The sequence below is a fragment of the Trachymyrmex cornetzi genome, unplaced genomic scaffold, assembly GCF_001594075.2.
Source record: "Trachymyrmex cornetzi isolate Tcor2-1 unplaced genomic scaffold, Tcor1.1 scaffold122, whole genome shotgun sequence".
Taxonomy (NCBI): Eukaryota; Metazoa; Arthropoda; class Insecta; order Hymenoptera; family Formicidae; genus Trachymyrmex; species Trachymyrmex cornetzi.
The window spans coordinates 2,523,587-2,547,762 of record NW_017295784.1 but is presented as its reverse complement, the minus strand read 5'-3'; the positions used below and the strand labels follow the sequence as shown (position 1 = coordinate 2,547,762).

The 24,176-nt window shown below is 30.1% G+C and overlaps 2 protein-coding genes across 5 annotated transcripts in view; one reads left to right on the top strand and one right to left on the bottom strand.

Moving 5' to 3' along the window:
• LOC108768812 (uncharacterized) overlaps positions 1–22,105 on the top strand; it is a 30,492-nt gene extending 8,387 nt beyond the window's left edge. The window contains exons 1-8 of one of the 4 annotated variants that reach the window (XM_018519420.1): positions 1,140–1,512; positions 10,000–10,166; positions 11,446–11,644; positions 12,936–13,136; positions 19,611–19,777; positions 20,843–20,938; positions 21,286–21,464; positions 21,724–22,105. In XM_018519420.1, coding sequence (XP_018374922.1) covers positions 10,098–10,166; positions 11,446–11,644; positions 12,936–13,136; positions 19,611–19,777; positions 20,843–20,938; positions 21,286–21,464; positions 21,724–21,952 — 1,140 coding nt within the window. In that variant the 5' untranslated portion in view covers positions 1,140–1,512; positions 10,000–10,097 and the 3' untranslated portion in view covers positions 21,953–22,105. Of the gene's footprint in view, positions 1–1,139; positions 1,548–8,990; positions 9,286–9,999; positions 10,167–11,445; positions 11,645–12,935; positions 13,137–19,610; positions 19,778–20,842; positions 20,939–21,285; positions 21,465–21,723 lie in introns of those variants that run through there. The other 3 variants (XM_018519438.1, XM_018519430.1, XM_018519446.1) reach the window with 3 other exon arrangements.
• A 1,074-nt stretch (positions 22,106–23,179) lies between these two features.
• The window catches only part of LOC108768456 (odorant receptor 46a-like), a 6,941-nt gene continuing 5,944 nt past the window's right edge, over positions 23,180–24,176 (bottom strand). Inside the window, exons 6-8 of the mRNA XM_018518880.1 lie at positions 23,632–23,833; positions 23,321–23,476; positions 23,180–23,236 (exon numbers count right to left, since the gene is read on the bottom strand). Of these exons, the coding sequence (XP_018374382.1) occupies positions 23,180–23,236; positions 23,321–23,476; positions 23,632–23,833 (415 nt within the window). The remainder of the gene's footprint in view (positions 23,237–23,320; positions 23,477–23,631; positions 23,834–24,176) is intronic.

Below are 24,176 nucleotides of genomic sequence, written 5' to 3'. Positions count from 1 at the left end.
GAAAAATAATAATATTTTAATTGTCTAAATGTAATTAGCTAATAATTATAATGTAATCTTGTTATGACTAATGAATGTTTTTATTGAAAGAGAATAAAATATACTTTGCATTTGTTTACATATGGATGATTTATCAAAAATAAAATAATATTTTCTGAACCATCCGTCATTGAAAAGTCAATTCTACATTAAATAGAAAAGTTTAGACTAGAATATGTTTGAAGAACATCTTGTAAACATCTAATAATCATTATCGTCGTCATTGTGTCACAATCGTAAGAAAGAAATTGAGAAGGTCACAAATGTAAAATCGAATAACAACAGAGCAATAAATATTTGGAAATGGACAAGGTAGAATGACGGAGAACCGCTCAAGGTAGACAGGAATCAGTGAATAGATCCCCTTCTTCTTGGCCCTTTTATTACTTTCCATTAGTTCTTTCATCAGACCTGAATCATCTAGTGACGTGAAAGTATCAACAGTGGTGCTCAGTTCTAAAAAAGAATTTTTATTAATATTGGATTGATAAATAATTAATACATTATGCTAAACACATTTAAATATATGTTATTTCTATATAGAATAGATTATACATATATATATATGTATATATATAAATTTTTAGAATGTTCATTGAAAGCCATTCAAATCCATAAAAATTTTAAACTGTCGCATGCTCGCTCATCATTTCCATAAAAAAAAACCAACTTCCACTTAAGTATATATTTTTTGATGACAAAGGAAGAGCTAATAATTAAGAATTTTAAATGCTATAACAATTAAAAATAATTTTTTAATTTAAATTGAATAAAAAAAAATTCTAAATGTCAAGAGAATTATAAATACTATTTATGTAATTTAAAAAGCATTCATAATATCCGAATGTAAAAAGTATTATTTATACTTATCTGAAATGAACAAGCTATTTGGTTAGTTAAAGTAAATTTCTTTTTTTTTATGTAGGCATAGTCTTATAGGTACATATAAGTGTATTCATATAATTGTTAGCGAATTCTATTTTTTCGTTTTTACAATAAGTGTTTGTTCGAGAAATGCAAACGGATCCGGAACACCGACTTCCCTTGCCGGTCGAATGATCATCCTGAGCCTGAGATCAGATGGTTATTCTCACCTGCCGGTAGAATCCCCCAGTTTGACGCGCTCCGACACACCTGGTGTTCCCGACTTCGACTTGGAAATACTTTGGTGGGGCCTCTTCAGCCTTGCCTCAGTGCATTATATACGCGGGCCTTCAGTTGTCACCGCGACATCGGCGAAGTCGCATTGTGTGTTACGTTTCTCGTTCAACCTACTGGTTGCACTAGAGAACGTTATTGTTATAGTAGTGGTGTGGATTTAACTCGCGAGAATATTTCGTATCTAGCCATAACGTGTCTCATTGTCAGTGTAAAAATAGGAAGAACATATCTTGGAACCAAAACTGCATCAGCCTGAAATCTAATTTTGGTCTCATGTGGTACCACTTTTGTTCGGGAGCTATCGGTGCACATGTACGTCACTGATCAATTTTAATCTTTACACGACGGTAAATTTTGTAGAAATTTAATTTAATTTTTTAAAATTCCTCCATGTGAGTCTTTCAAGATTTTGTTTCTTGAATTTATTTTAAGAGAGAGAGAGAGAGAGAGAGAGAGAGAGAGAGAGAGAGAGAGATAAAGTTGAAGGTTATAATATTTCTATTATAATTATTATATAAAATTGATATAAAACATTCTTTGAAAGTAAATAAAAAGTTGATGAACATAAAGCATTTGTGATTAAAAAATATTTTACATTAAAGAAATTTTAATTTTTTTTCTGGGTTATCTAGGTAGAAGAATATGAAAAATTGAGAAAATATTTTAATATAATTTTATAAATGATAATGATGAGTGTATTTATAATATAAACTTAGAGATTACTTTTACTTTGTGCATTATTATTAGTTAATACTATTTTGAATCAATGCTATTTTTATTAAAATACTATCGTAAGTGCTACTTTTATTTAAATATTATCATAAGTTATTCTTTCTTGATGATGTTGTTTTATATCTTGAAACTAAACATTTTTGGACGAGATGTGACAGAATCTCAAAAATAGCGATAACATAATGTCATGCTGCACACGCTTTATGTTATCATAACGATTATGGTATTATGATTGCGACTTTATTTCTTAATATTACAGATTTATTGAGATACAAAATCACATTGTGTAAAAAATATGCGATTGAACTGTAACACATTATTAAAAAAAGAAGATACGTATTTATATACAAACACACAAATGTTAAAATATACTTATATAAAAAAATATTTTTTAATAATTCCTATATATTTTTAATTTAAACTTGAAGAAGATTATAAATCTTATTTTATTTTTATCAACTCTTAATCGATTTCGAATGTTTTAATACATTTGATACTTTTTTGGATAATTAATGTACATATGTGACATTTTTGTTCGTAAACATGATTACGTGCCATATATAAAATATGATTACAACATCAATTCTCTCTTATTGGAGTGGGCCGCGTCTAACTAAAAAAAATCTTGCAATGTAAACGAATAAAATTTGATTAAAATCGAGTTTACTTAAACTTGTCATACAATTTATGTTCAACAATAAACAAATTAGCAAAATTTAGTGAAGTATATAATAAAACAGATGTACACTTACATTCTCAATATGATAGTGTGATAACCAAATGTATCGTTTATGAGACTGAAAAGACATTTTCTGTAGCTTTGATATAAAAAAAATTGTTGCGATATCATATTTTTAATTATGATTATTTCTGCACGATTATTAATTAAAATGCGAGGCATTTTATTATTAGTATACGTATATATTCAGAAATAAGACATTTCTTAGTAATATGTTTTCTTTTTTAATATTTATTCTTAAATATCAGAACTTCAACACATCCTAATAAATATACTTAATAAGAGATACATTTATTTAAAACTGATTAGAAAGGAATATTTTTTATTATATGCCACGTGTTACATATTGCTCGCTTGTTACAGTTCAATCGCATATTTTTTCAATAAAAATTAGTTATTTTAAATACTAATTATTGACATATAGAAGATATTATACTCTCTCAAGTTAGTTATTATATTATTATAGAATACGTCAAAACAATAATAATAATAATCTTTTTATTGCAAATTTATTATATATTTACATATACAATACACATATTTCAATATCAAGCAATGAAAATCAATCATTACAATTAAAAAAAATTTATTTTAATTTCTTAATATAACACACATTTTTTTTCATAACATGTTACAAATTATTTTTTTAAATAAATCATAAGTAAAATAAATATTGTTCGACGTTAAGAGTTTGTCTGCTGTGTTAAAAAGAGAAATTACATATATCGTATAAACAATTTATAAATAATATACGTACATATAGAATTCTAATATTGTGCAGCATATATGAAAAACAAAATACGTCTTAAAAAATATTATTTGATCTAGATTTACGAGTTTTGTGTAGAGATAGGAAAGTTATGCGCTATTTGGGTTACTAGACGCAGTCGTTCTACATTTGAATTATAAATTATTGACTGGCTTGTTCGCACGTTAATTATATGAATGGTTAAAATGAACTCGAGACGCACACGGTTGCTTAATGGATGAAAATCGAGCGTGATAGAATGACTGCTACTTTCTCGTGTCCGTTAATTACAGTTATAATTGTTAACAATTTTATGTGCATTAACGTAGACTCGAGCAATGCACGTAGTTTCTCTTCCATTTGAAAATGTTGCTAACAGGATTTGCTAAGTTTACTCCACTTTGCTAAGCCCATTAAGTTATTATACATAACATTTTTATATAAAAAATATATATTTTTCAATTTCTAATGTAATAAAATAATTTTTTTTTTTAATGAAAAGAACGAAACATGAGGGACATTGTCTTAATTTAATTTTTTGATCGTGAGCTATATTTATAATGGCTATTTAATTTTTATTTAAAAAATGTTTATAAAAGCTGTTTAATCTTTTCGTCAAAAAATGAAGAGAAACATAAAAAATTGCAATATGGACAAATTTGATCATATTATTTCGATTTTATATCTTGCTAATTTAATCCTGTCGGATACAATAAGATTAATATAAAATAGCTCTAATCAATTTTATCTCGATAGAATATGCTTCTGGGCACTGCGTGATGTTCACACACAAAATACTTCGACAAACACAATGTCGTATTAATGTGAGTTATGAATTGTTGCATATAAATGTAAATTATAAGTAATACTCAAGGCGGATGATTTCAAGGCCACATACTTCCTGTAATTTATTGACGCACGTGTTGTCTAATTATTAAAAAAAAAAAAAACAATAAAAGGAAGTATTTTAGTCATTTATTAGATAAAGTAACAAGAAAAAAAGATGAAGAAAACAAATAAATAAAAGTATACATATCTTTAAATAAGAATTAAATATGATAATTAAATATGCTGATTTAAATATGCTAATTTTTGCATAAAAATTGCTGACTTCTTTTTATAAAATTATAAAAATGTATTACAAATTGTAAAAATTTATGTTAAATATTTATTTCTTATTTTTTTAAAATGGAAGAAACATATATTGTTTTCAAATAAACACATATTATATGTGTATGTAAACATCTGTTCGTACTGATGAAAGTATCAAGTATTTTGATTTTCTGTTTTCGAAAACAAGATTAATGACGAGTAAATGTCACAAGATAATATATGCTGTTATACTACGTAATAATAACATTCAAAATATAATAGTTCTATTATACATTTTTAGAGTACGTACGTATGTATACGAAGAATACTGTTCTTCAGAATGAAAAATTGACATAATACTTTATCGCCTTAATGACTGTCGTTTCCGTGACAATTATTGATTATTATTCTCACGCATGTGAAGAGCCCTTTTTGCTAGATTGTCTGATCTAGCCTAATCGTTTTTCTTGCGAATCATGGGAAACTATCGCGTTTGCAGCTATCGCTGTATCATTACGTCAGAAGCCTACATACCTACTTTATATATAGGACTCATGAGACATTGAATACTTTTAAAGCCTGGAGCGCCAAAAAGTGATTAATTTATATGACTCTACGTGATACAATAGGAACATAATAAAAGATAATTTCATGAAATAATAAAAAACACTTTTGTTTTATAACTAGTGGAACTATGAATAGAATTACATATTAATATGTAATTATATTCATAGTTCCACTAGTTATAAAAAAAGTACACATATTGTACATTAATTAATGTAGATACTTAAAAATTATAATTGAGTAGTAAAAAATTGAACTATGTATACTTTTTTTTTTTTAAGTAGGTATCTTTATTTTAATTTCAAATTGTTGTCTTGTAAAGATTTGTGTTGTCATTTAATCACATAATTACCATTTACATCGTTTTTAACACGATCTTTCAGATATGTCATTATAATGGTTATACTTTTATACACATCTTTGCACACAGCAGACAATAAGCAAGTGACACTCGATACGCGACAGCAGGTGATTACGTGATCACGGTTTTTTCTTTCTTTTTTTTTGATCATCGGAGCGCGACGTCGTGGTCGTACTTGTCATGAGGCTCGAGAGCACAGGGTTTTACTTTCACAGCGTAAGATCCCAAGTTAATACGTCATTGCGCAATATACGCAAGGCAATAAAGCCGTGGAGGTTACTGAGCCTTTGCACGATCGCTATTAATAACCGTACAAATACTGTCATCAACGTCAATTTTTCGTATCGTCAATAGAATCCTCACAGCAGCAATAGATCGATAATGGAAATGCCGACGATAATCACTAGTAACTGAGAGATCCTATACGTCCCAGCGCAATAATATGACCTATCTACGACTAACTTATATGTGTGTTCGGATTATATGGCTGGAAATAAGTCATTTCTCTATTAAGCTCCCTTAGGCGATGCTCACACTGGCCTTTTGTTCTTCAATCTAGTTTTTTCTTTTTATTATTTCGTCCTTACAATTAGAGATGTCGCAAGATTCGAGATTTCGAGAATCTTGTCTTGTCTCGTCCTGAATTTCAAGACGAGATCGAGACAAGATTTGCGCGGAGAGTTTAAAGACAAGACGAGATTTTAGATTCGAGATTCTTGAAAATTTTGAGTCTCGAAAAATTATAGAAATTATATAGGATTTATGTCGCAGAAGTCAGAAAAAATAGAAGTGAGTAAAATAAAACTACTGTCAGTTGAATCGATTTGTCAATGTAATAGTAGCGCAATCATATGCCACAACATAAAATGATGTACACCGTATATACCGGAATTATTGTAATTGTTTTCCTAAACAAATAATACAAACATGATTAATAGTACCAAATGTGTGCAATATTGCTAAGCCTAGATCACATTAAACTATATCTAATATAATACTAATTGTAAATCAAATAACACACGAATATCACATTTTTTTATTATTTTTTTATCAAACACTTTATTGCGCCAATTATAATTATTATTCGCCAAATAAGATTTTAGATATTGAACATGTAGGCCATGAATTTAAACAAAGTAGGGATCTCGCTGATTTCTCGCATAATCTACTTCTATGTTTTGTTATAATTAATCCTGCTGTAGAGAATAACCTTTCCGATGGAACGGACGTTTCGCAAATACTTAAGCGTCGTCTACAATACACGGAAAAAATAGAGTAAAAAATTGACCAATTACAATCAAATCTGAGAAGAATAATCGATTGTAATTGGTCAATTTCTTACTCTTACTTCTTACTTCGTGTATTGTAGACAACGCATTATTTAAATTGTCGAGAATTTCGAGACAAGACAAGATTTTCGAGTTCGAGATCAAGACAAGAATGTGCATTTTAAGATTTTTTTCAAGACAAGACGATATTTCCTAAAATCTTGTCTTGTCTCGTCTTGCGGCATCCCTACTTATAATTAACGTGTTTTACAAGTTTTTTTTCTTAAAAAAATGTTAATCATTTTTGTCAAATTTTATAATTCACAATATAATTAAAATGTATCGGTGATTTTCTACAGTAATAGTAAATGATAAATAGGTAGGTAATAATTAATTAATATACTTCATTTCTATATATTTTTTAAATCTATAATCTTAAATTGTATTCGTTTTATATGATTTTTCTCTGACCGTAAGCATAAAGTAATACCTACAGACGTACAAAGAATTTAAATAAATTAGTCTTGCATCGTAAGCTTCGGCTGACTCGACAAGTACCGAGAGTAGCACCAAAAAACGTACCGGCGCGCGCGATGCGTCGAGTTACTCCGTTTACCTACATTTATATACATCTTCGTACAAATTTGCAACGGTAAGGATAATTAACTTGATACAGGAAGTAATTAACTTTTTTCTCTAACTACATAACAGAGATGCATAAAGTCAGGACACTAAACTTTCAATGATTACTGGTCATTTTTACGTTGAAATTGCTTCTTGCGGAAATGAAACTTGAATACTTTCATTGAGCATTACTTTTGCTTCTTCCTCAAAGGCTACGCTTGCAATATAATTGCAAGAAAACGTGCTGAGTGGACGTAGAACAGACATAGCCGCGAACGTAATCAAGTGTCGACGAATTGCTGCGTTCCAACGTGTTTCACATTGGAATACAAAAGGTTTTTTTATGAAAGATTTAAGTGCCTCATATCTTTATATTTTTATTTCCTCATCGACGCTACGGAAAATGTTAGAAGTTTCTCGTCTATAGAAATGCAAGATTCATGAAAGTATTTGGTACAAAAAGAAATTTTTGATTTTTCATGATTCTATAAGAAATCAAATAAAAGATTTTAATTCAAAAAAGTAAGACTTTATGCTGGATAAAAATAAATTATGAAAATTCAAATTAACATGTATCACATTTATGTTTACTATTTACACATCTTCAACATTTTCAAGAAAAAGGATTACTTTATTGTGTTAACATGTTCACTTTTTACATTCTTACTTTTTGAAATATGCTTCATTCGTATAATTCATAATTAAGATCTTTTTTTTAGTACATACTTAATTAGATAAATAAAAAATATTAAGTATTGTTTGAAGTTTCAAATTTCGTACTAGTTTTGTAAAAAATAAACGTAAAGCAATTTCTAAAATAATTTTTGTTCGTCATTTTTTACTTGTCAAAAAACTTGAGAACACTTACGATTCTTGTCATTTTCTACATAATTTTTCGAAAGACAGATTCAAGCAGTACACTTCAGGAACACATTAAGCGGACATGAAGTGTTATTCGCGTTAATGGCTTGGGAAATCATGTGACCAAGTTGGAATCAAAGTTTCATCAGCACTTAAAGGCCTCGTAAGACCGAGAAAGCCATAACACGAGACCGCGTCTTAACATAATTTGCGTCGGAGTTCCCAGAAGAAATATTGCTCCTTTTTTGCGAACAGCGGGATAGCTCGTTGGATAGCTCGGGAAGGTAAAGCGACCTCCGTAAAATCGAGAATCTGCGCCATCGAATATAACGTCTGGGAGACTTATTTACAAAATGATGCTTGAGTCTCATGAGTCTTTTTCCTCGTTTTATTTTGTACCTGTTGTGCTACTGTTCTGTTTTATGTCACTGGAAGATGGTAATTACGCTGGTAATTGAATAGGGAAAAAGAAACTGTATGAGTCATGTTTTCTCATTCACGAGAGCTTTGAAAATATGAACTATTTTATTAACTTATCGTATACTTATCGCTAAATAATAACGAATGTAAGATAATTCATTTTTATTTTCATTAAGTAACAATTATACATTCCATAAATTAATATTAAAAATTAAACTTACTTGATATAGGTATGTAGAATTATGTAACTTGATTGCCTTCAAAGCAAATTTTATTATTTATTTATCTAGATTTATCCAGACTTGTCTAGAATTATTTATTTCAACGCGTATAAAAGCAAATATTTTCAGAGTAAAGTTCAGTTATTTTTCAGATAAACGATCTGTCCAAATAAACGATCAAAGCTACTTTCACGCAGGCAATCTTTTCCAATTTTACGGACATTTATAGAGTGACGGATGCGCGACGCACGTGATCAGGCACGTGGATGCGACCATCAAGAAAATCGTAGACCCTCTATTTCGTCTCAGATGCCTTATCATCTCTGTTTTATGCACAAGCACATCCCTCGCAATGCCAGAGCGTGACTTATGACGTATCAGATCGGATTAAGAGAAAGTTCCCTTCCAAAATTGCTTGACAATTTGTGAGTCATCAACCACATCCGATGTGAAGGGTATATTGAATTCAAATATGCTTCTGTGGAAAAGAAACAAAGAATTTGTATGTGTACAAGAAAACAATATTTATCACGAATCATTCTTTTGACTGACAAAAACATTCGAATATAAATTAATAATAGATAAATAAGTATAATAATAAATAAATGTTTTATAATTTCGAAAGTTATTTTTGTCGTTTAAATCGTGAAATAGATAAATTAATATTGAATATTAGATAAGAATCAACAATAATTATTATTATAAATATTATTAAAAATATTATACTAAAGAGATAATTAATCAATACATAAGATCGATGGCCAAAAAACGAGCGTAATAAAAATAATGTACAATAAATTCAACGATAATTTATGCCTTAAAAGTCGTAGAATAGTTATTTACAATAAAATAAAAAGCGTTCCGTACTCACAGAGTCTTCTTTAATTCAAAAGAATTAGAAAAGCACAAAAATATAATATAAAAACTAAATAAAGAGTCGCATTTAATATAATCAATAAGAAAATTAATTAATAACAGAAAAAGTTCAAGTAACACAATATTTTCATGCTATGGCGATTAAGTATTCATTTTCTATTTAGTGCGAAAAATTATTATTTACAATTCTTTGTACGCACATGAAATTACCATGCACCTGCATTACTGCGCTAATTTACTACTCTTAACCGTGGTCTCATTAAGTGTCATGCCATCACGCTCACCTTTTGTAGATCCGCCGGAAGTGGAGGAAGAAGGGAGAGTGACCTACGGAGGACGTCCTACGAGTTGCGCGCGCATCCCTTAGGAATATTGTCACAGCATACGCACGATGCAGCCTGACGAAGAGATTCAGTATGCGCCGAGGAGCCGGCCGGTGAGCTTTTACGATAATTACAAGGTGAGTCTTCACGTGTCTCTGTTTTACATGTGTTATTGCAAGTAAGCTTCGCGTGCTGCCAGTGCAACATGACTACTAGTATTAATTATCGATTCGATGACTTTCGCTTTTTTAAAGTAGCGGACATTCATATGCGGGTATCCTTGCATAAATGAAAAATAAGAATGCATAAGATATCACAAAATTATCGCTATTTTCCATTCTGCAAGCAATTGATCATAGATTTTTAATTTAATAAAAATTTCAGAGCATCAACAGACTTTAAAATTATAAACGCTAGTGAAAGTGCGTAATGGATTTTATTTTAACACAGTATTGGTTTAATCTTTTAAAGTTTCTGAACATTAAGTAGTATCAAAAATACAAAGATGGTAAAAGGGTATGACTTTTAATTAAATTTTAAAAGGACTGAATCTGAAATAAAATATTTGTATATAGTTTTACTAGACGTTCTAATATAGCGTAAAGTACAAATATAAAATAATCTCTATATGAAGCTATCAATAGTATCATTCCGCAGCTGTAACATCTCATACGGTAACATCTCACTAGAGCAAAAATACACAAAAGATTATAGTCCATAAACCGTTGTATTTATTATTAATTACTTAACGAGTCCAAAGAGAAATAGTCAATATGAATAAGACTAACAGATATTTATTGTTTTTTATATTACTAGAAATAATCTGTTATAAAATATCTAGGAAGCATCTAGGAAGCGTCTAAGAAAAACGTGCTTAAAAATTTCTGAATTTCACAACCATAACGTTTCACATTAGCATAATTAGAATCTTAATTGTAACCGATATTAATTATCTAAATATGCTCGTTATGCGCAAATCATCATAAATTTACATTCTAACATCGATGCTAAGCATTTGTTCCGTACAATGTAGCACTTACAGAGGCAGGAAATGACTCTTTTATATCTAAAAGTTAAGCATTTAGTAAGAAAGTTTTTAATTTAATTTTTATCTGTAGTTAACATTTAATTGTGATGCAAATTTTAAAGAATGGTATTTCTGTAACTGAATTTTATTATATTTAAATTACACTAATAATTCTAATTCTAAATTTAAGAAAAAGGAAGAGAGTCGCAATATATGACTTCGCTAATCAATTTAAAGAATCCTCATACATACATAATAATTTTAAATATCGCGTTACTTTTTTTCTCGACTGCGTTGGTGTATTATTCAAAAGTATATAACTCAATCTTTTCTTAAAATAGCAAGAATCATTTGTCAAAATTAACGTGATCGTTTTTTTGACCTTGCAGGACGTGCCGATGATGCCGCCTTGTGTCACTTCCACCATGAGTGTGGGTAATTTGAATCAAGTTCATGATGACACGTCTGCCGTATCTCAAAGCAACAATAATAACAGTATTAATGGCAGCAATAATAATAACAACAACAGGGTCAACAGCGCTGTTAGCGCGGGCAACGTATCGAAGATTCACATTGCCAAAGTCACGGGTAAGTTGAATGTACTTTTTACGATGTGCCTTTTACGTGTACATGAAACATCTACTGTTTATAGTTTATATAAACGCGCGACGATATATGGTTCCTGCATTCGTGAATGTCACGTAGATTCAGCGCTTTCCGCTTACATTTTACGGAAGTCTTTTCGTAAATTGGCTTAATTTAAAACAATAAATAGAAATAATAATATGAATTAATACAAATAAATAGAAAAGTACTTTATATAATCAGAACTAGATTTTAGTCTCTAATAATATATTTCTGTGAATTTTATTACATTTTCCAATTCTGTGTGCGAATTGCGCTGATTAGTATCAATCTTCAAACACAGTCTTGCATTGAAATTGGAATAGTAATATCATAAATTAAATTGATGATCAAATTTAATGCTTATGTTAATGAGCATCTTTAAAACACTATAAAAAATTTAATTTTGCAGAACTGGAAAATGTATATAAAATTCACAGAAATTAGCTATTGGTCTATAGTATCACTTAAGATGAATTAATGTTAAATCGCTCGTAAATAATATCGTTTTAAAGCGTTATTATAAGGTTGATTAAAATCTTGAAATAATAAAATTTATGAAAATGGAAATCAGCATTAACTGAGATTAAATTGACTCTACACTGTTCGTCTATATATACCGTGTGTTAATCTTTCGTGCCAGCTTGACCTGTTTGTTCTACTTCAGATATTACCAGTGCGCGAAACCTTATCGTCCTGAATTCTCGTATGTACCGCAGCTCTTGTTTTTCGCGACAGCTATATTCGCGCGTGCCAAGATTGTGCGTACTAATAAAGTGACGTATATTATGAAAGTGGTGTTTTGGAACAGACAGTGCATGTGGATAATTGCATTAATTTTTACAAGGTTTTTTAATAATGATAAATTTAAAAAATATAATAGTATAATATTGAATATGATAATTTTTATAATAAAATAAAAAATATACACAAAAATTTTGCAAATGTGATCAACAGATACAATTTAAACTTTTTATCATTATATTATAATTTCCTGAAGGATAAAAGAAACCTAACATTCGCGTGTGTAAATAATAATTAAGTAATCCCGGATTTCTGAAATGTGAAAGCAAAGTCGAGTTTTATGACATCATATATAATTGCTGTGTGTAAGAACTGATTCATTTTCTTGCAAAATACCTTCCTCCTTATATTGAATATGTTTCTGAAACGTTGAAATAAGAAAGATGCGAGAAAGGTTACTGGCACCTGGGCAAAGTAATTTTTTTTACTAAGTACTCACCGTACATGACAGGTGCAGTTTCAACTGGGAATATCGGGCGCATTTGCCGCGGAGACAAAGAGAAAGAACTTGGTCGGGCACCGTCGATGGCCAACTGTTTATCAACCACGGTCCCTGTCAATCTGGCAGCTTCTCAAATCGCCGGTCGACACACGCCCACGAGAAATTCTTTGAGGCACAGCAGGATGATCGTAATGCATCGGACCGGCCATCGTGAGTACACAATTTTTACCTGAGCTTTGTATCTTTCTAAGTTTCATAGTGTTAACGATAGGCATGACAAAATTATTTAAATTCTTTAAATTTCTATTTCTACTTCTCGTTTCACAGACTTAAACAGTCGATTTTTTTAAACATTCTTTTAAAAAAGTAATTATCCTGCACGCCTCGTATTGTGTAACAAGCGATTGCACCTAGCCATGTCATTTTGTGACTCTTAAATAGTAGAACGCGATAATTCTATCGTTCGTTATTACATTGTAAGTACGCATTGCAATGACGAAACAGTTACAAGAATTTAAGAATCTAAACGAACGTTTCGGAATATACATATAATATCCAAGAACGCATGCAATTGGCAAAATACCGATGAGAAGCAGTGGCATTCTCTGCGCTCTTCTCGATCGATCTGATGAAATCGTGTGTGTACGATTATTAATTTTTTGCAATCGACGGCTATGCGATCGATTTCTCCCGAGGATAAGATCGCGCGCTCGCGAATCGCTTCTCTGGTCACGGAATGCAACCGGCCCGGTATAATTTGATTTTCTCGATTTCTTTTAATAATCTCGTTGCTTCACGCGACACATTATGGTGTTGCCATGTAATTCTACGTACGCTAACGAACGCGACTATCGCTCTTAGCCGCCGGCCGGTCGCTTAGCAGGATTGAGGTTGATGCCAAGGCAGACAGGAAGATTATAATTAACGCCGCCATGGATTGCAGGAAAGTGCAGCGGCTTTTTATCACCGTGGTAATTAGATAGAATCAAATGCATGAGGCAAATGGTAGCTAATGAAAGGAGTTAAAGGTGATGAAAATGCAAAGTGCGGCAGAATGGGAGTTTTTTTTAAAGAAGATGAACATAAAATTGGGACATACCTGTGTAACTAAATGAGAAATATATTTAAAGAATATTTAATATATAACAGATTTAATTAAAGAATATTTAATATATAAAAAATATGAAATATATATAACGTATATTCTGTAAAAAGAATATTATAACATTAAAAAGATTTTAAAGATTCTATTAAAATTCATTAAAATTTAGTTAAAAATTCCATTTTTATCACAACCGATTTAAAACGCTGAGAAATTCAATTATCACATTACTGTTCTTATAATTTATCCAATATTTTTTATTAAAATTGTATGTAAAATTATTTTACCTAAAATCTTTTATGCACGTGCGCGTATGTGTATGCGTGTCTAGTGAATTATTTTATTGCAAGTGTTGTAATATATTATGCAGTTTTTGTTTGAAAAAAATGAAAAAAATGCAATTTATTTGAAGAATTCGGTCGAAGAAATACGGAATATCGTATTTTATTATAAATTCTGCTAACTACTCGTCTACCGTTCATTTAGAAAAAAAATTCTTGTTTTCTTCAATTACTCTCGCGTATATATGTATTTCACTGACGTGAGTTTTAAACGTTTCTTGCTCCGCTGGCCACAGAACTTAAAGTGGATGCACATGGTTCTCCGCAGATAGCGGAAGTATCAGACCGGAAATATATCGCGTGATCTTTTTGGTACGTATTCGGAATACGCAGTCTCATCTTGGCGCAAAAAATTCATTGTACTTTTTAATACTCGTCTCGCTTTGTACACACTGCAATTAATTATCATAGCGTAATTTCATTAGACTTGTAAAATCGTAACATTTTACTATTTCTTGATTGCAATAGATGAAAATTATTTCACGGGAAATATAATTTTGAGCAGCTAAACTTTCTTATTAGAAAACATTATATCGAATAGAATTATAAACCTTCGTTTTTTAAAAAATTCGAAGATCAGCAGTAAATATCTATAAACATACATATATAAACTGTTAGTCTCTATGGTAATATTATTTGATCTTATAATTAATATTCAAATATTAATTAAATCGAAAAATGATTACGTAAACGATAAGTACCATTTCCGTATCTTTTTGAAAATAAGCAACACATGCCAGGAAGGGTCGAAATTGATGAAGTGTGTACGTACCGTGGTTCCGTTTCGCTCTGTTCAAGGGCTTAGCATATACGTAGCTCTAATTCTATTTCAGGATCGGCAGACTTACAAACCGACCCGCTATTCTTACGCTCAATTTCGGCGCCCTTACATGTGTAATCCTCGTTTGGCTTTCATCTAAAAACACCCGGCCAGTAGTCAAACAATCGTACTATTTTCCTCGTTACATTGAAAATAAATGAGTTTCAAACATATGTACTTATGATAATTTGAGCGAACAAATAATACGCAACGCTTATATATGTATATATATGCAACAAATATTAATCAACTAAATGTAATTTTTACGGCGTAAAAATTATTTATATACAAAATGTTTATATTATAAATTTCTTGCTTATGGCAACGTGACAGAAAATATTTGTTCAATATATCGATCTAGAAGTAAATTGCAACATCTTACAACCGCGTTAGTTAGCAAAATTACAGTGCAATTACTCAATTAACCTGCGGTCATCCCTTCTTACGCAAGTTACATCGTGAGCATTATTCTTGCATTGGGGACAACGGATAATGAAAACGTACCACCCAGTATGCGTATGTTATACGTGGGCCGCACATTTTGCGGCAAATTTGCCGGCCGTGACAACGTGACGTATGAAACGAGGACCGACGTTGCCCATTGTTATCTCATACGTATAATGTGCATTCACGTTCACATTCACATAAACCGGCCCATTTACGTAGTCGACGTGACCGATACCTGATGTGAACGAAGACAAATTACAGGTAGTTTGGAATTTACACGGTGAATGGGTTGCAGTATACGAGTCATTGTTAAATAATATCGGCTTTAAATTCCTTTTTTAACTTTAGTAATTGCACCGGACGAGTCTAATTTTTAACTTCCGTAATTTTAATAATAAACGTAACATGCTTTTAACTTCTAAATTTGGCAATTATTTTCACAATGTTTATCTATTGTTACCTTGGGTCACATGTCAAATAAGTATATAAATTTCATCTGAGCTACTGAGTATTAGTATCATACTAGCGATATATCATTGACAAATGGATATTAAATTAAAGGTGATAAGTGCGTAAGTGATTCATTCCGTTGGTTGTGTCGTCGTTTAACCTCTTGATACGGTCCCCTTTCTTCTTTTATACCGCACCGGTATATCCTCGTATTGTGCAATAAATACGGCGTACATATGGCGAAGCAATACAATACGAACAACGCGTATTCATGTCCTGCATTCCCGCACCGTGCGAATCGCTCCTCAAAAGAGCAGCAATATCTGCTGCTTGACAACTGCAGTAGTCGTCCGATCACATCGAAAACGGTCCAATACTGCTTTTTATAGAAGGAACAGTCTGCAATTTTACCTCAAGATAATTACGCGTGAAAATCGAGATTATGTTCGCTATTTATTTTTATCGACTTACGACCTTTCTATAACGTGCGGACGTTTATATTCTGCAGTTGCAGTTTGCCTCGTTCGCCAGTTATAGCGCGTACCTGCGGTACAGTTAGAGACATAATCCTCACGTAGCAGATGCGCGCATTGCGTTTCCGTGTGTGAAAATTGTTTTTCTCTTCCGTAGCGAGCACGTATCGTATCTTCCACGAATTGGCATCGAGCGATGATGTCGTGAGATATTAAAATTCTGCATGCGTATTGCGCTGCAAAAGAATTTCTCTTTTACACGCGCGCGACGTAAAATGCATCCATGATCAGTCTCTGCGTAAAAATTAATAGTGTAAAAATTACCCTATGTTTAAGAATACTGATTTTAGGATAGAATTTTTAAGAGATAAAAGTTGATTGTATTTAATATCTCTATAGCAACATTGATCGCTATATTGATTGGTTTATGCTCTAACAACAATATTAAAAAATGTCAGGCAATAGTGTAAAAAGGTTTGAGTTACCTTAATAATAAGAATTTTATTTTAATGAAACAATGATGAAATGGCGTTTATCTCTTTAAATGATTTAAATTTCCTATATAGATTAAGATTTCGTTAGTCTCACATATATATATTGTTCATAATTTTTAAGAACTATAAAAATAACTTATATTATAACAGCAAATAGTAAAAAAAATAAATTCAAATCTTTAATAATGAAATATGTCAATATATTGTAAATTGTTGCAATATTGCGTAGAAAAAAAAACGTTTTTAAATATTGTTGTCAGAATAAATTAATCGGTATAACAATCGATTAATGTTGCTAGATATATTAAATATGAGCAATTTCTATTTCTTGACAATCTTATCTTAAAAACTTTCTTAAACGTGAAAGAATAAGTACATTATAAAATATGACAAAAGCAATTTTTATCTTCCAAGAATCTTTATCTTGAAGTCTACATTTTTAAACGTAGAAGGATAAAATTTACATATCTCTATTAGATATATCGTCTATTAGATTCTTCCTTGCTGTCATCTTTCTCTATTTAAAGTGTGCCACGATACCAAAACAGTTGAGAAACACTGACTTGGGCTCATAGAGAATAATTATCTCAGGTACGTATATGAGCTTCCACATACACGATTATGGAGTTATCACATTATGCATACGTTAAAACTGAAGAGGTTTATATAAATATGTAACATTTATTTGTATTCTGTTATCTAATCGTACTTTTAATTCTAAACTATTAAACAGAATAATAAACAATAAGCAAAATCAGAATTAATGATGTGCTTCTTTTCTTGAAATTATAGTTAATGGTTGAGAAATTTATTGTTTTTCTTTTCTTTTTTCATTTTTTTCTAATTTTCTAATTAATTTTGTCTAATTCGTAATTTGACTTTGAATATATTAATTGGTTTATATCTGATTGCGGTACAAGTTTGCATACTATACTTCCTCAATCGAGTATTCAGCACAGCGTATCCAGTAAACATAGTGCATCTGTCCCTTCACTCTTGCGGTTTTTCAATGGCGGTCAAAGTACTCACTTCTTCCTCATACTAGCGTTTCATAGTCTGTTCTCAATAGTATATAAATACCCTGCGCTAATCGTTGCTTCTATTGCTTAATCTATAAATATTGATCTATCATTCACGAGGAAATCCGCTTTTATTATTATAACGGAAAATTTTATAGTGACTAGTGAGAAACTTATTTATAATCGATTCTTGCAACGTTCATTTGTAATTTTTGAATAACTAATCCTAGATTTTTTTACATTACAACAAATTTTTCATTTGAAGAGAAAGGAAGAATAGTTCAAGTAACTTATAATCTAGTTATATATGGCGATGAAAAAATTAGATGTCATCGTATTAGACATTAACTCAATGCGTTCTACATTAATGCATTTTTTAATTATTTCTAATTATATCTATGTGCATTTCTTAAATATCTTGCACCCATGAAGTTCTGCAAAAAGACATTACTTATTTTATAATCATAACATATTTTTTTCTTGTAATTATACATACATACGTAGAATTAACTTTTCAAATTAGTCCCCGCGTCCGTTCGATATGTCTAAAATAAAAAATGTTTATATAGATACATATAGGGAATTTTTTTTATACTTTAAAAAATTTAAATCAAGAGATATAACATACGTTATTTAGCAGCATTATATTTTTATAATAATTGTATAGTTTTTCTTATAAATCAAAGATACTTGATGTTTACGAAACTCGACGAGGAACTGCCATTTGCATACCGTTGCAAAATGCTATGGTGGTAGGCGATCGCTCGCATTTTCTATTCAATATCCCAGTGGGAAATACTCAATCTTGCAGTGTAAATGATGGTAGTAGGCGAGTTTCCTGGCGATTTTTTCGATATGGCAAGGACGTTCAATCATTCATTAACCGGTTGAGATACCTTGTAAGGAGGGATGGTGACGAGGCCACCTTGTTCGGAAACTCTCCTTTCTTTCGCAGATTTAAGTTTCTCAATACCATGAGATATCGGTCAACGATCGGCAGTTTGTATTATATGGGGAAATGTGTGTCGTAGCGAAGGATAAAATGGTGTATGCCTATCTTCGCAACGTCGAATTACCTAATTACCTAATAGGCGACCGACTACATGTCTCAACTCTCTAACTTAAGAGATCTGCGCGAGTAAACGTTTCTAATGGGCGCAATGTGATGAATTGCGTGACGAAATTATCGACTTTTCCTCCGAGAATAATCCCACGACAACTAAGAAAGGATGTGAATCGCGATAAAAGATGAAGATAGTTTACTTCCTTTGTGTTCAAATTTACCTAATCACTTTCAAAAATGATCTAACTTTTTTATTTTGTCTAGTATTATTTGATATTATTCCATATTTTTTAAAATAAATAAGTTGATGCGTAATATGCTAACTTGCAATACGTGTGTACGAATAATGTAATCATCCACAGAACAAGTTCTGAATAAATTTGTAATAGATTGCCAGCGATAATTATGTATTGATACGCGATATTACGAAACGATAACGGTAGCATGAGAGTAAAAAGTAGGTTTATATTTTTAGGCCCAGAGAAGTTTTTACCTCCTTTGATCTACCATCGACGATTAGCTCGATGTCTGGCGGCATTGCAGACTATTCTCGGCGTCGCGGTGATTTCTTTGTCATTATGGTTGTTGCTTTGGGCACCGCATCTGCCTGTTATGGACAATCCGTATTGGAGTGGCATGCCCGTAAGTGCAATAATTTTATACGGCGATTAAATTTGCATTCCATACCATGATAATGCAAGAATACAAAATGGTAATCCTCGCTTATCTAACAAGCTGAGTTTGCTAGAATAGGCACACTAACATATGGCTGCAATTAGACTTACATATGTATTATAAAATGATATAATCATGCTTTTTAATAACAAGGATGTATTGTTTCTTTTTATATATTATAATCGTATGTACCTAATAGTTTTAAGTCAAAGTGATTGTTTATTGGGACTAACCGTTATTTATTGGCTATATCGATTTTAACGGTTTTGAATATAATACGCCTTCAGATTTTTTATAAAACTTATTAAAAAGCTTAATTCTTAATTAACTGAAGGTAAGTATGCAATAAAAGTAATCTTCTTAATAACAAAAATATTTACTCTCTCACAACATTTTAAATTTTATATTTACACAGTGTTATTCGTATGAAATAAAATTGTACAGAATGTCTCATTTTAATCTTCGCATCGAAATATTTTGTAAAAACAAAAATATTATGCATTTTATAGTATGCAACTGTACGTTTTCTTTACATCAATTTATTTATTTCATTATTCTATGCAAACAAGTATTAAGGTACGATTATTATCAAAAGATTAATATCTTACGAGATATTTCATATTTCATGTTAAAATATGTTAAAATGAAAAATAAAATATCTCATAAACTATATTAAGTTTTTGTTATTTACCTTAATACTTTTATATACAGAATAATTAATGGAATCATATTAGGTAAGAAAAACTTTTCATTTTATTTAAAAAAATGAACTTCATGTAATATTTGCAAATCAATTTTTTTTGAAATTTATTTTTTAAAAGTTACGTGAAGATTATTTAATCCCCTTTAAATCAACTTTTGTGTAAAATATTTTTTGGTATCCTTTATACTTTTCGAAATATTTCAATAAGAAGTTTAAAATGGGATATGTGTAATTTTAAACGCGTAAGTATGCTGTGCATTAACATTTTGTAAGTTGTAATATTTTCTTTTCGTTCAATTGTTTAATATTTTTTATTTCGATATTTCCAGCTCTTGATGTCCGGGAGTTTTGGAATTTGCTTGTTGTGCTGTTTTAAAAAGGAATATCCGACTTTGACTTCTGGATTTTGTCTTTCCGCTACGAAGGTAAATAAAAATTCTGATTCATTGTAGAGATTTCTTAGAGACACTTTCAAGGCCGAGCCACTTATTCAGCTCGTCTAATTTTTACTTTGTTAAAACAGTACAAGATATTTAAGCATACAGCATTATTATTATACGTTGTTTTACAATAGTATATGTAGGTGTAATGTTTCTATTTTAATTAATTAAAAAAATTTTAATTGTGGAAAAATACTAATTTTATTTTGATTTTATTTGATTTATTAATTTTATTCTGATTTATTTCTAAAATAATTGTCGTATATTACTTACAAAAATATTGCACACTCTTTTTTCATCACGCTTATATCACGTTTCTTCATGATGAACAGGTAGTTAGCGTATTTTTGGCGGTTCTGGCAACTATTGCATGTGTGAGCGCGTGCATATTCTCTGCAATACACTTATCACGTCTTATGGGACTGGAATGCACTCCGGCACGAGTATTAAATGCTACGTGCGTATGCAGACCACGCGGCGAATCGCTTGATTCGCTCGAAGGTGTAATCAGGTATTTCAAAAAATTGGACATAGATTGATAGAATTAGGTAACATTTTCTAGAGCATCTAAAAAAATCGTAGAAATTGAAATATATACATATATATTACATTTCTGAAGACAATCTTTATAAAAAGCATTTTTTTCAATTGTTTTCTTTTATCGGAAATCTATATTACATAAATATAACAAGTTTAGTAATAACCGTATAATTTATGTAAAGATGTTATGTAAAAATGCTTTTAAAATAACAATGTGCATATTTTACTAGATATATCGACCTTAATTGTCCCGAAGTAGAAAGTATTCTGACGATCCTCCTCATCTTCTCATGCACTTGTAACGGATTAGGCGTCTTAGTGGCGGGATGGTATAGCTATCTCCACTGGAGCACGCGATACAAAAGGCCAAAGTACACGCAGGTCAGGACCAATACCGTTTCCATGAACAATAAATTCAGCAGTAGACCGATCTACAAATCGAACCTGGAGGAACGATGACGTTTGTAAATATAACAATCAAAACGCTTCCATTTTCATTGTGATCTATCGACATCTTCCGTATGATCACTATTGTGATCAGCTATACATATGTACAAAAAAATGTGAACTATTACACATTAATAAATTTTATTTTATACTAATTTATTAACAGACAAAATCATTGAGAAATACAAAACGTTAAAAATTATTTTTTAAATACATTTTGATATATGAAGAGGAAAAAAGAATGTAATCTTTACAAAGAGATATGAGCAGAAGAAATTGTTCGACAAGCTAGAACTGTCCTAGTGTAAACAGTGGCAATTTTATAAAAGAATAAGAATTAAGTATATATATAAGTGTATTTATTATTAATGATTAATAATATAGGTAATAATACTGTAATGATCATATCATTAAAATACGATAAGTACGATAAATATATGAACTATAATGAGCTGGTATTTTATAGCTCATTAATTAACGCTCACCTTTTTTATTACGATGCTCAGTATTTGTTTAAACGTAATATGTGTATTTATGTGTGCATGCATCTGACAGTGCGTTTGTCTTTCAACGTGAAAGAAGTTTGCAATAAACGCAAAGACTATTGATTAAGTTACTTATATTAGGATTAAAATTTAAATGAATCTATAGAATACCTCAAGAGACTACTGAAATAATGTAATATTAAAAAAATGTTTACGTTTAGCTTTTTGTACGTTATTTTGGATACGTTTAGTGAAATAATATTGAATAAAAATTGTCATGAATTAATGAAAAATAAATCTGTGGCAAGTAAATTTGATATAAATTATGCACAATGTTATTCTTACTTACTGCAACATCTAATCCCACAATTGCTTCAATTATTAAAATAATCATTAAAGCATTTCATGATAATGATGTGAAGAAATTATAGGAAAAGAAAATAAATATGTGCTACAGAAATATATGCGACAATTCTATTTATTTTTACTATTAATATGAATTTTTTCTACAATATTGTGTTTAAATTTACAATTTTATTCGTAAATAAATATATTTATAAATTCACTAATATATTTTGTGCACATTGCAGTTTTAAGTAAATTTTTATAAAAAATGACATTAAAAATTTTATTTGTTTTTAATAAAACGATTAGCATCAATATTAATTATTAATATAGGTCTACGTTTCTTACATGATTTTATAAAAAACCAAAAACAAAAATAAAAAACATTACTTTCTATTTAATAAACACGTTATTGTTCTTCTGTTTGATGCAGCAAGTTAAAAGACGAATATGACATCTTAAGTAACTGTAAAAAATTATAGATGTATTTATAAATATTCAAAACGTTTGCAGTCAGCAATAATTTTTATTTTAATTTATTGATACTGACGGCTACGAACGATCCAAGATTCATCGTGATAATATACGCGCTACTAAATTCAATGGGAATCGTCGAACGTTTCATAATTATTAGTAGACCCTTCTTGCTGCTATTGCTAAGTTTCAGCCAATTCATATTATAAACACTATTCGCCAACTGAAGGCTCTATAAATATAAACATGAAAATATTGCAAGAAGGAAATATCATATATTTGTTTTTAGTTCCTTTTCTTAATCACTATTATCTTGTTATTAATTTATCTTATATCTTATTTATGTTTAATGATAAAATTAATTTGTTTTAAATGAAATATATATACTTTCAACTTGACTTCATTTCCAAACCAACAATAGATAAAAATCTGTGCCAACATGCAACCTGTATATACTATCAATGGAACAAATTTCATATACTCTGTTGTCATAGCCATTCGATATAAATTTGAGCACACCACCATCACGGTCACCGCGAATTGAACAGCAATTATTTTCGCAAACTTATCATTTATCGTTTGCGCATATCTGCGATTAGATAGAAGATTTTAAATCCATTATTCTAAGTATTTATTTCAATTATTTACTATATCTGTCGAGTCCACGTCGTTAAATGTATTTAATGATTAGTTATTAAAATAAGTGCAAAATATATCTATATCATAAAATTCAAGTCAAAATTTTCTGAATCTGTGGTATTTAACATATATTTATTAGCCAATAAAAAAATTTTGAATATTTTGGTATGATTTTAATGCAAGAATATAAAAAAACTGTTATAAAAGAGATAATACTTTGTATTTCACATATTTCAAATTCAAGAAAAAGAAAATTATTCAAAGAAACTAACTTAACTATATAATTGTGATGA